The sequence below is a fragment of the Pteropus medius genome, unplaced genomic scaffold (genome assembly GCF_902729225.1).
Source record: "Pteropus medius unplaced genomic scaffold, Ma_sr-lr_union100, whole genome shotgun sequence".
Lineage (NCBI taxonomy): Eukaryota > Metazoa > Chordata > Mammalia > Chiroptera > Pteropodidae > Pteropus > Pteropus medius.
The window spans coordinates 3700386-3717468 of record NW_024340695.1 but is presented as its reverse complement, the minus strand read 5'-3'; the positions used below and the strand labels follow the sequence as shown (position 1 = coordinate 3717468).

The following is a 17083-nucleotide window of genomic DNA, read 5'->3' as shown; positions in this document are numbered from 1 at the left end:
TCACATTGCCCAGGAGCTTATTCTTCCACTTGATGAGTATGGACCACCATTTTGGCTATTTAGCTGTATAGTGTTCTACAGCTAATAACAGCCATCACTAGTAGCTTGCCAGTTACCTTACCAGCATATATGTTGCATCGGTAAGGGGACTAAGCAGGCATGAATGGACTGATGCAAATCGTAATCAGACACAAAGTTCATATTAAACTGCCCAACTCTCAGGGCTTTAGTATCTTATCTTTGAATATGAATTATATATATAGATATTGTCTCCATGGAACAGCTTTTGATTTTGTTGAATTATGTGTATTATCACTTTAAAAATAAAATTCTGTGCAAATTCAGGTCTCTCAGGTTAATCCTACCATAGGTGCTCCTTTTTTAGGGTGAAGTTGCTTTATTTTTATACTTGCCTTTTTAGTAAATGAAGTTAACAAGTGCCCACAGGCAAGTCTATTCTGGGTACCAATAATTAGAAGGGCAAAATTAGATTTTTCTTTTTCTAATCCTGCCAGTTCTTCAGAAAGATGTCTTGCCTTGAACAGTAAAGAATGTAACTCTCGATGTGAAGATGAACTGTAGGTCATTTCTAGTTGTTTCAAATAAAAAGGGATGGAGATAGTGTGTAGTACGTGTAGCTCATTTAAAGATTGTGCTTTTGCTTTCTTCATGCAGCATCCCATTGTGTAAGACTAACCAGCACGTCCTCTTTTCTGTGTGCTTCCCAGGGCTATCGTGGCGTTAGTCTACAATGTGTTGAAGGCGTTTATGGAGATGAACAGCGCCATGTTTGATGAGCTGACAGCCACATACAAGTCAGATCGTCAGCGGTAACTTTTTAAAGCTTTTTATGTCAGCTGTGCATAAAACTATTGAATTCTTTCTTGGCTCTTTGCTGAAATTGCCTAATTGTACCCAAAATCATAAGCAGCACAATTTTATTTATCTATTCGTTTTTGCATGCTCATTAGCTGTCTTTATTAGCGTGCCACTGGGCAACAAAGTGTCATTTTGAAAAAGACTGCTTTCTTCCTTCCCTTCAATAATGTTTCTCTTCTGCCTCAGGGTTAACAGTCTGGCACATAGCTGGTATTTCAAGCCCGCTTAAGGGAACCATCAGGTAGTTTGCCATCTGGATTCACTCCCATTCTGAACTTATTTGAACTAGAATTGGGCTGATCTTATATTTCACTCCAGCAGCAGGAGGAATGAAGCACCATTTTGTTTAGCTCTTTGGCCCAGAACTTACTTTCTATTCTAGAACCCAACAAATGCATTACAATTTAAAGTGCAGTGAAAAGAACGTGGAGGTGAAGAGTCTAGTATTATACAAACCTTGAAATGTTTAAGACCAAAAGGGAGCAATAACCAGTTGAACTCTTACAATAAATGTTTTCGATTTAATAAAGCCTTTCTTGATTTCATTTTACAAGATTCTTTAATTTTGTTATTTCTTGTTCAATATGTCCAACTTTCCAAAAGAAGTTGTCTTGGTCCATTTGGGTTGCTATAACAAAAATACCTCATATGGGTATTTTATGGGGACTTATACTCAACAAAATTTATTGCTCGCAGTTCTGGAGGCCAGAAGTCCAAGACATGGTGCCAGCCTCCAGAACTTTTGGATAAAGATCCTCTTTCAGGTTCCTACCATTACCTTTGGGGGTTAGAATTTCATCATATGAATTTTGGAGGGACACACATATTCAGACCATGGCATTGGTGTACTTGGAGGGACTGAGGAAAGTCTTGAAAGTGTGTTAGTAGTTGGACCTCTGGTTTGGCTTTGATCACCCAGAAGCAAATGCTAGATTTGGGATCCTTAGAGGATCCCAGAGGTTGTTAGTGTTCATGCCCAGGACCTTGCTGAACCTCCTGAGCAAAGCTATCTGTGGACCCTTTGTTTCTTTGCTTTGCTTGATTTCGGTTGTGTTACTTGCATTTTACTGATAAAGAGAACAATGAGGGGAAAGGTTTGGTGGCAGAGTACAAAGACTATCACAGTCATTTTTTAAAATTTTCAGGATGTGGTATATTGAAAAGCAACTTAATTATCAAATATTGCAAGTGTTTAACTGTAGATTTTTTTTATACAATGCTGGAATAAATATCAATTATGGGATACCTTGTGTCACACTTGCAATTTAAAGAACTTCGAATTTACTATATTTATAATTGTTGCAAGTCACTGAATTAATAATAACTCTTGTCTCAAACTTAAAATGTTTTTAGAATGTTGTTTAAATAAAGGAGATAAAATACACGTTTTTATACTGTGATGTATATCATTAAAGAGTGTGTTGTACAAAATGTTCTTTCTTTTATTATAACTAAAAGCTCATTATTATCCTACTTGAGTAAGGATTAAATCTATAGAATCCCATTAAGAATATTAAAGACCTTATCTCTAAAATATTGAGCTTGATTGAATTAAATTCATATTTATTGAACTTCAATAATAAAGGTTATTTAAACTAGACTAACCTCTTGAAAAAGATAAGAATTAACCAAAGGGACCAGGAATTGACACTGCGAAGTTGATTCTGATGATTTGTAACTTACAGTGATTGTACTTTCTAAATGAAAGAAGGAATTTTTTTTTAAAGGAAGGGTAATATTTTGTCCAGTGAGCAGTAGAAAGTTTTATTGAATAGATGGAAGCATTGATTTCTCCATAGATTGGGAAATAGGAAAAGGAAATAAAGAGATTTATTTGGTACTATCAGAAGAACTGAATGGAGGATTTCACTTCTGGATGGCAAGATGTTAGTAACTGTTTCAGTTCAAATAAAATTTTTAAGTATTACAAATCTGAAAATGGTGGGTGGAATAAGTAACTGACACTGTTAGATACATATGCCAGCCAACATTAGTGTTATGTAAAATTGAAATTGGGAGAGAATTTGACAGTATACCTAGCTTGACAATGTGGTTAAGTTTTTAAATTCCCACCTACAGGCAGAGAGAAAGGTGGGAAAGAATGGAGGTGACACTCACTATCAGAAATATTTAGAATTTTTGAAGATAAAGTTGTCAGCATAAAGATGTATGACAACTCAGTATAAAGTTCATCTGGAAGAAAAGCCCCACAGGACAAATCATATTGAATGCCTTAAAACTCTTGATCAAAGATATGAATGAAATGCTTCAGTAACAAGATGATGAGTGTTTTAATGATGTTAGGCATTAATTTTAACTACAAATTAGGACAATATGAACCTAACGTATGTTTAAACTGCTTTTTAGTTGAATAAGGTTCCTAAGCCCTTGCTTACCAATTTTTCCTCCAAATAAAAAGGTCATATGCTCTGAAACTTGGAAGGATCTCTAGAATTGATTTAAATGTACTCAAATCAGTGTTCTATAACATTTATTTAAACCTTAAATTGTACTGAAAAAACAAAAGTGATAATTTATCAAACACTTCCTTTTACAGTTAAGAATCTGGAGTTCATAATGATTGGAGAATTATCTAACCTTGCCCCCATCGCGCCATATAATTTTTCAGGGTCAAAATTACCCAGTAGGTAATTGTTTGAAAAGCAGTTAAAGTCACTGAAATTCATTTTGTGCAGGTTATATTTTAGATAGCTGAAACTAGTAATAATAAACAAGGCTTAAATTACCAAAATATTAATTATGAAATGGTAATATTAATTGCCATATTATATAACTGAATAGTCCCTCAAGACTTTAGTGGAATGAAAATATGAAATTACATAGGTTATTTGTGGAGATTTTTGTGGGAGAATGAAGGTTACTTTCTGTTACTATAGATATCAATATAATTTTAAAAACTGGGTGATGATATAAAAAAATGTGAGGCATTGGAATTATATACAAATTTCACTTAAACTATGTGGATATCCCTGAGTAAATATTGTACTATGACTGAAGTTAGATCTTTGCTAAGTGAAGTAGCATGAGGACCGTACCCTCATGCCTGAGATGGCAGAAGCCCCTGTTGTCAGGATACACAAATGTCATTTGGGTCTGCGGTTTGCTGGTTCATCACAACATGAGAAAACTAGGGATAGTGCAGTGAATTACTTTTAATAAGTGTGAATTTATTTAATTTATATTATAGTCATGTATTCCTGGATTATGTATTTCCAACTTGGTTGATGTTAAAGTTAACATTCTTTCTTTTATAAAAATGTCCTTGGCAAAATAAAATTTGTTAACCTTATTTTAGACATCCAGATTTTTGGTAAATTTTACCATTTCCTCCAAAAGTCTGGAAGTCACTAGCCAAATCGACACTAAACTAAATTTGAAGACTAGGAACATTAAAAATTTAATACATAATGATATCAAAAAAGTTCTGTCCAGATCATTAAAACCAATCACAAAAGAAAGAATATTTAATTTGGTTGTATATATAAAATAAATTATGATTATTAATACTTGTATGGACAAAATACTGCTAAATAGTTTAAATATACACAGTATAGGAAAAATAGATTCATAATATTTTCTTTATCAGTGTTGTTTCTAGCAACCCTTTTGAGAAACTATTTGGGGACAAAGAAAAAATTAGATTTTAATTAGACCCCAAGTAAAAATCACTCATGTGCCCTTGGTTTTAGGATAACAGATACATATAAATGATCCCTATTTTCATTTCTCAGTAATTTTGAAGTTAATTTTCTAATTGAGTATAAAGAGCATTAAGGAAAAATCTTAAAATATTCTTGTCATCTACTACTATGACCATTAATGCTACTTTGTGTCTATGTAAGTGTCAGAGAAAGAAAAAAAAGAGCAAGAGAGAAAAACCAAAAAGAAAAAAACACCCACAAACTTAATGCCAAATTTCAAAGACCTTTAAAAATATACGTGGGGGAAGTATGTCAAAGAAGCAGTTATTGATGAATAACTTCTTTAAACCTTCTCTGTTGTTTACCTTATATTCTGTTTCTTCCCCAGTGAGAAAAAGAAAGAAAAAGAACGTGAAGAGTTATGGAAAAAACTGGAGGATCTGGAGTTGAAGAGAGGTCTTAGACGTGATGGGATAATTCCAACCTAACAAAAATAATGACAACAACATTACTAACCTGTGGAGTCACACATTTATGTAGTAGAAGATGGAGCAACAGTTTTCTGTATTGTGCAACTTTACAGTAGATTTCACATTTGTTTCATTATTACAACAGCACTGTATATACCTGTCTCTAAGTAAAAGAAAAAAAATAAGGACTTCAATCCAAAGTTTGGACAGTAGATGGACTTCTCAGAACTTTGCAAACATAATCATTGTTCTAACCTTCTTACAAAAAAAAGAGCAGTCTTCAGAGATCTGTTGATGAAATTGCTGTTAAAATTTCATTATTGGGAGTTCCTTATTTATCATTAGCAGAGAGTATGAAACAATTTTCAAATGTGAACAATCTTAAATTTAGCTTGTCTTTCTGCTAAGCTGTTAAATGTATTTATAGTAAAGGAAGAAAAAAAAAAGACTGTCATTTCCATATAAGTTTGTATAACATCCTCCTCTGGATAACTTGACTGTAATTTGACATCTTTTCCTTTTGCACATTCATGCGTTGAATGCCCACATGGAATGGGGCCATGAATTATATAGGTCCCTGATAAAAGTTTTGTTTACTGGTGCAAACATCTTTCCAGTAACCAGGCAGTCCTGGTACTCCTTTAGTTTTAAAATTAGGAGTAAAAGAGAAGAGGTGATAAACATAGTAGGGAAGGGAATTTTGGATTCATGCATGAGTTCATGGTGAATCCAAGTCAATGTCTTGAATCCTTTGAAAACAGGCACTGGGACATCACAGGCTTCAGTACCTGACCAGTATTAGTTGCGTACATCACTGAACACACATACCAGAGATGTTGTAGAAATGTCAGAAAACATCCTTTCGGACCATTTTGAAATCAGAGAGACATTAAACACAATTACAACCATGAAATTGATCGCCAAGAGTGCGAATCTAGCTGGGAAGAGAGTTGAGCAAACAGCTTGGACTGTTTGGAGTTGTTGCCTTACTTTTTAATATGTATTTATAAAGTATTCCAGCAAAAGAGGATGTAGCCTCTGGGAAAAAAACAAACATGTTACAGTGTTTTTTGTAGATTCTCGTTCTATATCTCATCACAGCGCCAGCCCTGTTTTTAGCCAGAAAGGATTCAGGATAAACATTATGCATTCTGAATTGGATGCATATTCCTAACTACTGTATTTGTTACCAAAAGTGGTTCTACAAATGCTACTGAAAAAAATCTGGAAATTCCTAATGTCCTGAGTATTAATAATAAAGTTTAAAAATGCTTTTATATCAAAGGTGCATCGTGACCAAATTGTTTAAGAAAACAAAACAAAACAAAATGTAGGGCTATATATATCATAGATATATCTTATTGGCTCTCTGCTTTGTATTTAAAAGAGGACTTAACATCTTGGGGAGATAAAAGTACTGATAAAACTTGTGTACAGTATGTACTTACCTAATGTTGTTGCATTATTATGTACTGAAAGGTATGTGTTTGGGGGTTTATTTCCAGGATGCTTTTGCTTGGTATGGACATGGCAGCAGTGAGTTGATAATCCTAAACCATCACTTCCAGCAGTATTCATGGTATAGAGCTGACTCTGTGTTCATGTGTTGAATCGTGATAGCAAACATGAACATATGAACTGTTGTTGCTCTTAGTAGAAATATAATACCAACATGGGCTTGTATATTTTCTTCCTTTCATTTAAATATAAAGTAGAATATGCAGTTGTTATGGTTTCCAAGAAAAAGGAAAAAAGAGCTGCTGACCATTTTCCCCTATTAAGTGTTTCAGGATTATCAGGTCACAGTTTGTATGTAAAATTCAACTAATTATGGATATTGTCATCTCAATAACCATAAAACAGAAACAAAAGTTGGCATTGTTAATTCTGAAAAAGAAACAACAGTAAAAGAGTCATATGCAACACCAAACACAACATGGTTTAATGGAATTCATAGATTTTTTTTTTTTTTTATAACAACGTTCTTGGGGATTCAATGTAAAATTGGCAGAGGCTGCCAAAGATGAAACAACTTCTTTTAAAAGTGCTGGAGCAAAGGTGCAATTTCAAATACTAAAGATAAAAAATAAATTTGTAACAAATCATCTCTGATTTTAGCCCGTTAGTTTGACTCTGCATTACATTTAGTTTTGACAGTAAAAACTTTTGTTTGCCATTAATTCATCTTTTTAGATAGAAGGCATTAAAAATCATAGGTTTGTGAAATATCTCTGCCCATTAGAATAAAATGCAGTCATTTGAAATGAGAAAGACCAGGCTCCTTTTTTGCACCTTGCCCTGTCCTCAGAGTTAAGGTGAGAATTCCACAGATATCCTTGATGTCAATTTTGTATTTGATCATTCCAAACCGAGAAGAATAAAGCCAAATTTTAGACATATTTAAAGAAGCAATTATAGACACATGTCTAAAATTTATAGGGCAACTTCTGAGAAGAAACACTGTCTTTTCTTTTGTAATTGAAAGTAACAATGTGACATTTGTCATGTTGTGTCCGGTGATGCAGAGTAACTGAGGTAATCTGACTGTTGCACTATGTGACACATTTAAGGATGTACTTGCTGCATTTGCAGCAGCCCTCTCTTTGTTTTTTTTTTCCCCACATTTCTGCTGTTGCTGCAACTTGAGTTCATTGTGACAAATGCATCTTTGTGTTATATTTTGTTTGCTTCATAATTTCCAGAATTATATATAAATCTATTTTTTAAATAGCAAATATTGTAGTTAGTGAGTGATGATTACTCCAAACTTATCCCTACCATATTGGTTTCAGGGGTAGGATTAAGAGTATCTTTGGAAGAAAAAACAAAAACCCTGTGGTTTAGAGCGATGCTGAGGCCTTAGGCTGTGGGCCTAGAAAAACCATGTGAATGAATTGACCCATCTCATCCTTTGAATCAAGCATGCATTCCTTTTTCTCATCGTGCAAGTGTCCCCGGTTGTTTTCCTTCAGTGTTTAGTTTTTGTCCTTTTAAATTTTATTATATTTTGCTCTCCCTGACATCTGACTTTTTTAATAAAATAAAATAAAAATTAAAAAAGTAAGAAATAAATAATACCCTCAATGCCGCTGGATACTCACAAGCAGGGTTATGGTCCTTCATCTTGGGCTTGCTTGCCTAAATGGAAGGGTTTAATTTATTTTGTACCTCCTCCTATGCGTGGGACGTCCAGGGTGCAGAGCCAGGAATTGCTTGTAATTGCACCTGCTATACTTAAATGTGTAGCCCTAGGCTCAATCACACTATGGAAAGAAAAAAAAGTATATTTAGAGCTTTAAAAGCTTTTTTATTTTTTTGTGGGGTTGGGGGGGGTGGTGGGAAAGGGAAGATGTATGGATGTTACTGGCATTTTTAACTGTTCAGAACTTTTTTTTTTCCCTCTGTTTTGCTTTTTCCCTTTAATTGGATGCACTGACCTGGCCCAAGAAATGAGAAGTCTCTCTCTTGATGCTAATACCAATGTTATCACAAAGTGACAGTCACCTACAGCAAAAAGGTGGCACCAGACACGATCCGTGATATTTTATTTGCACATCAATATTTTTATTTTTATATTCTGGCTCAGCTGCTTCTCTGAGTGGAGTTAAGGAATGAGCCACAAAGGAGTTTCGTAGTAGGTATATTGGCAAGGCATTTTATATTTCTCACTATTTAATTTTGAAAATCTAAAAGAATTGTGCATCATGAGAGAAAGTTGAGCAAAATTTGATCTAGTGGAATGTTCATTTGTGCTGCTTCTTATGCACGATAGCAGCAGTAGTATCTCTCTTGGAAATAAACATCCCATATTATGATGTCTATGAATATAGGTTTCCTTTTTCTTCCCTCCCTCCCTCCTTCCCTCCCTCCCTCCTTCCCTCGCTCCCTTTCTTTCTTCTCTTTTCTTTACTTTTTTAGAAATCACTTATTGTAAATAAGTTGTAATCCAAACCTCATGTATCAATGGGGAACTTTCAAATATAAATATTACCAATACATTTTTCTGGTTGTTGTCTGATTTTTGATTGAGGTATATGAGAATGAAATGCCATTGCTTTTGGTTTGAGGATTTTGCTTTAGCTTCATAAATCTTTTGGTATTTTAGTATTTCATTGTTTTAGCAGGAGAGGGCAGCAAAGTTTATTTTCTCTGTTAGAAATGCTGTGGTTCATGATTGGTTTTAAAGTGTGTGTGTGTTGTGTGTGTGTATGTGTGTGTAAACAGCATCTGTTTGTGGTAGAGGTGAAAATGAAACATTTTTGATATGAAAAATTGCATATGAAAATTATAGACTGGTTCAACCAGACAATGAAGACTTCTTATCCACATCAAAGTTAAAATGACACAAAACAATCTTCCAGCTCTGGTTAAAATATGCTACTTCCTTTTCAAACACAACAAAATGCAAGCTGAGTCTTAAAATACTTGGAATTGAAAATGTCTTTCTTTGAAAATGATTTACTTCAAAGTGGTAACAGAAACAAAAATGAAGGTGCTCCCAAAGAGAAATGTAACCTTTCCCTTTCACAGGTGTGTGAGAGGTTCTGTACTGTGGGTGCATCCTAATAAAGAAGCAGTGAAGAGTTTTCAGGTGCCTGGCTGTGTTTTGTTTGTTTGTGACCTCTGTTGCCTTTTTGAACTATACAAATAATAGATTTGATCAACTTACCTGTGCGATAATGGGGTTGGTCTGTTCAGGCTTTCATCTTGAGGAAATCAGTTCACAACTAGGGGTATGTAATGTTGGGAAGTTGTCCAGTGTCTATTGCTGTGTAACAAACTACTCCAAAATTTCGTGGCATAATCCAACAGTTATTTTTTCTTCATAAGTGTAGTTTGGGCAGGACTTGGCAAGATCATCTTGTCTCTGTTCTTCAAGTGTCAGCTTGGGTTTATCAGGTGGGGCAGGAGAATTCACTTCCAACATGGCTCACTTATATGGCTGGCTATTTATTGGCTTAGGGTTCAGCCAGAGGTCTCAGTTCATGGCATGGGCTTCTTTAGGGGCTTCCTTCTTTGGCTTCCTCACAGCATGATGACTAGATTCTAAGAACTTGTTCTAAGAGACAGATGTGTAAGCTGCTAATTCTTTTGAGGCCTGGGCGCAGAAACTGTCATGGCATCACTTCTGTCGTATTTTGTTGGTCAGATAGTCATAGGGCTTGTTCAGATTCAAGTGGAGGGGACGCAGAACTCACTGTGATGTGGTGAGAGGGATGTCATCTTTAATCAACCGTGGGGGTACTTTCTTTGTAAAGCATTTGATTTAGGTGGCTAATTAAATCATATCCGACTTGGAACTGTATGGAGTTGACTAGTTAATGTTTCATGTTCAGTTAACCTCTGAGGGAGGGAAAAATCCTTGTAAACTCAGCAATTTTATATTTTGAAGCATAACCATTTGTAACATCTGAAGATCACCCTCTTGGTAAGTTACAGGGGGAAGAAACTTGTAACAGAATTCTAGGGTTCAAAGAAATTTGAGTTTATTTTAACAGAATATCTATTCCTTTGTATAACATTGCCTTCTGCCTGTAAATAAATATTTATGATAATGGAGGCGAAGTAAATGTAGCATCCAATTTCAATTTCTCAGATTTTTATGAAATAGTGTATCCTGGTGGTGTCTAGTAGATCAAGTTTATATTTGCCTTTTTTTTTTTTTTTGAACAGACTAAACTATGAGATAGCAAGGAGAATTAAAATTTGAATTTTTTAAATGATACTCGTTCATTGTGTAATTTGTTCTTGAAAAGGCAGATTAAAAAAAAAAAAGTTAGGTAGCTACATGCTGCTCCCCACACCTAAAGTCCACTACAAGACGTGCCTTCATTGATTGGATCATTGTTTATTGATTGCCTCTATCCATAGTCTTGCTTATTCTCTGATGATCAGATTTTCTGTTTCTTTAATCTCTCATTTAGTTCACGTTTTTAAAAATCATAGCCCGAATTAATCATACAATTTGGAGTCAAAGTTTGCAGCTACCAGGTGATATGAAGCCTAGAACCAGGATGGAATTCAGCCATGGCCCCCTTCATCCTCACTAAAGCTCTTCAGGTAAGATGTCTCTGGCCAGAGTCACCCAAGGCAAAAGCCTTGGACCTGGAAATTGGAGACCCTTGGGATTATTTAGGTTCTGCTATTTATTAGCTGTCTGACTTTGAGAAAGTTTCTTAATCTAAGCCTCAGTTTCACGCGTAAAATGCCGGTAAACTGATACTTAGTTCATGGTGTTGTTATATTACATTGGATATTATATGTAAAGCAATTAGTACAAAGCCTGGCACATGGTAATCTGCAATTAATATTAATTACTTTTAATAAATGCTTATTTTACTAGCTATTTACATTAATGACAAATAATTTTAATAGCTATCACATATCAAATGCTGTATGCCTTGTATTGTAAGAATTTTATATTCATTAAGTTTTCACCACAATCCTAGGGTAGAAGTTATCCCCATTTTTTGGATAAGGATAAGACAGCTGAGGTTCAGAGATGTTAGTAGTCTTTCTGAGGTCACACAACTACCAAACACTGAAGCAAGATTCTGACTCTAAATTGCTCTGAATAGTGATCACTATACAGTACACTACTTCTTAGTATACTCATGAGATTTTATTCCCCATAACTTAAAAAAGACTGAAATTTACTCCATTCTTGCAAGAAAGAGCCTTATTTCATTCATCTTTGCATGTCCATTCACCATTCTATTTTCCTAGGAGCCATCCCAAACTTCTGTATCACATTCTTCAAGTCCATTATTACAACCCCATCCCAATTTAACTTCAAAAAACAAAACAAAACAAAAACAAACAAACCCCAAAACAACTGTTGGCTAGAATGTGGATAAACTGAAACCCTTGTGCACTGTGGGAATGTAAAATGGTACAGCCACTGGAAAACTGTATGATAGTTCCTTAAAAAATGAAAAATAGAATTAACTATGTGATCTAGCAATTCCACTTCTGGGTAGGTACCCAGAAGAAGTGAAAGCAGGATCTCAGATATTCGTGCACCCATGTTCATACAATTTAGTGACATTTAATACGCAACATTGTACAATCATTGCCCCAAAAGGGAACTCTATACTCTATTAACAATCACTCCCCATTTCTCCCTCCCCAACCTGACAACCACTAAACAGCTTTCTGTCTTTCTGGATTTACCTATTCTGGATATTTTATATAAATGGAATTATTCAATATGTGATTTTTGTGTGTGTCTGGCTTCTTTTACTTAGCATTGTGTTTCTGAATTTATTCATGTCGTATCATGTATCAGTACTTAACTCGTTTTGTAGCTGAATAACATTCCATTGTATGAGATATCATATTTTCTTCATTCTTCGGTTGATGGACATTTAGGTTATTTCTACCTTATGACTATTGTGGATAGTGCTGCTATGAACATTCATTACAAATTCTTGTTTAAATGCTGTTTTCAATTCCTTTGGTATGTAGTTAGGAGCGGAATTGCTGGGTCACATGGTAATGCTATGTTCAACGTTTTGAGGAACTGTCAAACTGTTTTCCATAGCAGCGACACTATTGTATTCCTGCCAACAATATATATCCTTACTAACGCTTGTTATTTTCTGTTTTTTAATTGATTATAATCATCCTAGCGGACGTGCTACTATTTTTTTAAAAAATATCTTTTTTCCAGTGTTCTTAAATTGGATAACCTTTATTGATCCTTCTTCAAGTTCACTGGCTCTTTCCTCTGCCATCTCTATTAACTGTTATGCCCATATAGTAAATATTTTCCTTTTAGATACTCTATTTTGGGGGTTTTAGAGTTTCCATTTAGTTCATTTTCATAGCTTCTCTGTTGAGATTTTCTATTTTTGTATTCATTGTATGTTTTTCTTAATATCACTGAGCATAATTATAATAGTTGTCATAACATTCTTGTTTTCAAATTGCAACATCCGAGTCACCTAAGAATCTGTCTTTTTTAATGGTGTTTTTCTTGAGAATTTGTTACATTTTCCCTGTTCCTCATATGTTGAGTAAATTTGGATTTTGTCCTATAATACTTTGAATATTTTGTTATAGGAATACTTTGTTATAGGAATATTTTGTTATAGGAAGACTATTATGTAATAGTCTTCTAAAGAGCATTACTTGTTTTGTTCTAACAAAAACTAACTTGGAGGGACTCAAACCGTAAAATCCTTTTCTTGTGTAGTAGCTCAAGTCTCAATTCAACCTTTTTTTTTTTGTCATACGCTGGAGTTTGTTCCATGCATGTGAGGGTCAGGCGTTAGCTATAGATTTGGGCTAAGTTGTACACAAAATTTCAGTTCCTCCTCTCTGGCACTCTCTTTTCTGGGATACCTCCCCTCACTTTCCAGTGGTTGGGGTTGTCTTGAACTATGTCCTCTGGTTCTTTAGATCGGAAAGATAATTTCTCTGTTTGCATCCTCCTACTTCACATAGTGTTGACTCTCAGCCTAAAACCCTATTAATGTCCCTTTTCCAGCATCCAATTCAGGATCCATATTATATTTGTTGTTATGTCTTCTTAGTCTCTTCCAATCTGTGACAGTTCCTCAATGTTTCCTTATCTTTCACTACTGATACTTTTGGAAACAGTACTGGCCAGTTCTTTTTTAGCATGGCCCTCAGTTTTGTTTTCTCATGATTGGGTTGAAGTTACGCATTATTTGGAAGAATGCTTCAGAGATGATGCTCTTCTCTCAGTGCATGATATCAGGGGATATATGATATCACTGTGTATTACTGGGTTGCAGAGAATATTAACAGTCATATTAATGCAATCCTTGATGATCAATTTACTTTAACATGATGATGTATTAGGAGGATGGGAGAGGGGAGGCATAGGTCGTACAAAAATAAGCTAAGTCCTTAATAGATAATGTCTGTAGAGTTGCTAAATCAAAGAATAGTAGTATAAGTGATTGGAGATGTGGAAATAACTACTGGCAGCTTAAAGAGTAAAAAATTAGCTAAAAGTGGTCAAAAGGGAAGAGAAGAGAGTGATCATGCAAAGGAAGACTATTTTTTTTTTTTCTTTACCAAAGTCTCAATGCCTGAGAAATAGGTCAAATAAATAATGTGCATTCTTTTTACAAAAGCTCTGTGCAACAGACCTTAGACAACCTCAGCTGCAGATTGTAACATGCCCATTGATATAAAAAAGGCTTTCTTTGAGACTAGAGTGATTGTAATACATAAGGATAAAGCAGATCCAAGTCAAGCGTTAGGAAGTAACATGTTGAGCTGATATTCTCCCAAATATGTAACTATTTTCTTGAGCTTTTGAGAACGTAAGGGTTGGAAATTGACCTGTACCACTGTTTGCTGCATTCTGGATTAGAAAGAAACTTGGCACAGATGGCATTCTAGTTTGCTTGAATGAGGAAATGTGAACATCAGATGGCATTAATTAGTTAGGCATTTACAGGCTATTTCACTGACACAAAAAGGATATTATCACTGCTCCCCATTGCTCTTCAGCACCTGGAGTGTCTCACACAATGGGCAATCCGAAGTGTCAAATGATTATGATTGAACAGATCAAGCTTGTGGAAAAGGCAGGCCTATTTCCTTATTAGAACTCTGGTATAGCTTTGTCCTTTTAGAAAGCCCGCTGCAGGCTACAGGAGGTCCAGCGAGCCAGGAAGGGGCCATCTGCATGGACCTGAGAGGAGGCCGTCAGGGAAGGGAGAGGAGCTTTCATTATGGCCTCCGCAGGCTCTAAATCTGTGGGCCCAAAGGTCGTGAGGCATCCTTGTGGAAGTGTAGTCAGGCACTCCTCTTATTAGTAATTTGATGAGGAATTATCAGAGAAACCTCCGAAGATCCATAAAATGGCACGAACAGTTTAGCTAAATTACAGTAGTGGGAGAGGAAAGGGAAGTGCTGCAGAAAATCCTTTTAAAAGCTCATAAATAAAAAGCACATCAATTTTGGAGGCTTTATTTTCATTATGAAATTGCATGTACCCTTTCGCTTTTACTGTTTGTTGAAGTATATCCTTGCAGAAAAGTGCACATGTCATACATGAACAGCTCACTGAGTTTTTACTTATTTCTTTTTAAAGATGAAAACATGAAACCAAAGGGAGAAGCAGAAGACAGGTTGGGAGAGACAGTATTCTGCTCTGTCACCATCTGGTGACAAGTGGCCTGATGTTCCTGGTGTATGCCTGATGGCCAGGTGTGGCCCCATCTCCCTGAATTGTCTCCGCTCCTCGAAGGGCCAATCAGAATTGCCTCAGGCTTGACCTCCTGTGGGGTTGCCCACCACCATCCCACCAACTTCAGGTTGCACCCAGTAGGCAGTAAAAGTCTTCAGGTTCTGGGCTCCAAAAGAAATAAGACTGTGAGCAAGTAAGGGAATAAATACAAAGACGCTGCTATGATTTTTTCCAAGAAACTCAGGGTTTGTTTCCATCCCATGACTCATCACTGATTCAGACAAGTGAAAGAAAGCCTGAAGGCAGTAGATTGCACTGAATACAAAGTCATGTCACTCCCTTCCCTAAAACCTTTCCATGATTACTTGATACACTAGGGATAAAAACTAGACTCCCAACCATGGTCTACAAAGTGCAAGTTACCTGGCACTGTCCAATTCTCTAACCTTCTGTCCTGCCGAGCTCGCTGATCCTAGCTCCACTGGCTGCCATCCTGTTCCTTATTCGTGCCTCAGGGCCTTTGCACTTGCTGCGCCTGTGGGGTTCAGTCTTTCTGCTGAGCGAGTAGGGCAAACACCCCTGAAGCCAAGCCACTGGGTGTAGGGTCTGGGCTTGGGATTTCTCAGAAATATCGACATCAATGAAGATACAACTGAGTGAGAGTGGCTTAGTGGGGTATTAGGGATGAAACATTTGGTGATGGGTTTTTGCTTTGCAATCTCCATCTCATCTGAAAACATGGATTCCCTAGCAGATCGCTGGGCCACTGCCCACGTGTTTCCTCCAGCAGTTTGACCTTTGAGCAGGATGAGCGGTTCCTATGATGGCTGTCCGCTGGGGTGGCAGCCAGGGTACCCAAACATTCTGACACATGATAAAGAAGCTTCAGGCTAGAAAGCCCTCCTAGCAACACTGTTCTGTTTTTAACGAGCCAAGTTGGCAGTAGGATTCCATGACCCATGTCCACTTCTGGGGATATACCCTAGAAAGGAGCCGTGGGGTCCTAGCTGGGGGCCTCAAGAGTGCTGCTTAGCATTCATGCTTGGCCCCAACTAATCTGGAATGTTTCTCTAAGGCAAATACCAGGATGACAAATCTATGGATGTTTGAGTGCCCTAAGGATCATGCCTGTCTAACTTTGTATTGTGTGTGCTTTATTCAGCATGATCTCACGAATGCCATGGGCATGTCCTTATATCTTGGTGTCTTTAGATCGCAGTTGACTGTGTGACTCATTCTCCTGCATAGGAAATTGCTACTGCATGTGCAGCATCCATTCTTACAGATGTTTCCACAGACACAAAGATACAAGACACACAGAGAAGGCGATATGAAGACAGGAAGAGACTGGAGTTACGCGGCTCCAAGGACTGCTGGCAGCCACCAGAATGGATTCTTTCTCAGAGACTCCGGAAGGAATCAATCCTACCAACACCTCGATTTTGGACTTCTGGCCTCCAGACTGTGAAAGATTCAATTATTTGGTTGCGGTAATTCATTTTGACAGCCCCAGGGAACTAATGCATAGAGCATGTGGCAGGAATGTGAGATGTTAAGATTTGCAGTGTCTTTTGGTGTCATGGGATAATCTGAGTTCCCTTCAAGAGAGAGAATTGAGGACTAGAGTGTTATTTGGAGCTGGTGTCATGGGTCCAGAATGGCTATTACAAGACTTTTGAAAATAAAACAAAGGCCAAGACAGAGGCGGAGGCCTCCTTGACTCCATAACACCAGGGATTTGGCTGAGGGAAGATCAGAGGGGTATACGTCTCTGGTGTGTGACCAGGCCATGTTGTCTGGGTGGAAAATTAACACTTGCTGAGATAACATTTGTTTGCACTTAGATAATTTTTTAGGAAAATGACCACGGCCATCGCCTGAACTAAACTGGAATCAGAAAT

At 36.5% G+C, this 17083-nt stretch overlaps 1 protein-coding gene across 4 annotated transcripts in view; it reads left to right on the top strand.

The window, feature by feature from the left end:
- PPP2R5E (protein phosphatase 2 regulatory subunit B'epsilon) overlaps nt 1–9597 on the top strand; it is a 130318-nt gene extending 120721 nt beyond the window's left edge. For 3 of the 4 annotated variants that reach the window (XR_005653130.1, XM_039864568.1, XM_039864561.1), the window contains 2 exons: nt 729–830; nt 4930–9597. Coding sequence is in view for 3 of the 4 variants with exons in the window: in XM_039864568.1 (XP_039720502.1) it covers nt 729–830; nt 4930–5029 (202 nt within the window). In the remaining variant the exon portion in view is untranslated. The remainder of the gene's footprint in view (nt 1–728; nt 831–4929) is intronic. The other variant, XM_039864573.1, reaches the window with a different exon arrangement.
- The last annotated feature ends 7486 nt before the right edge of the window (nt 9598–17083 follow it).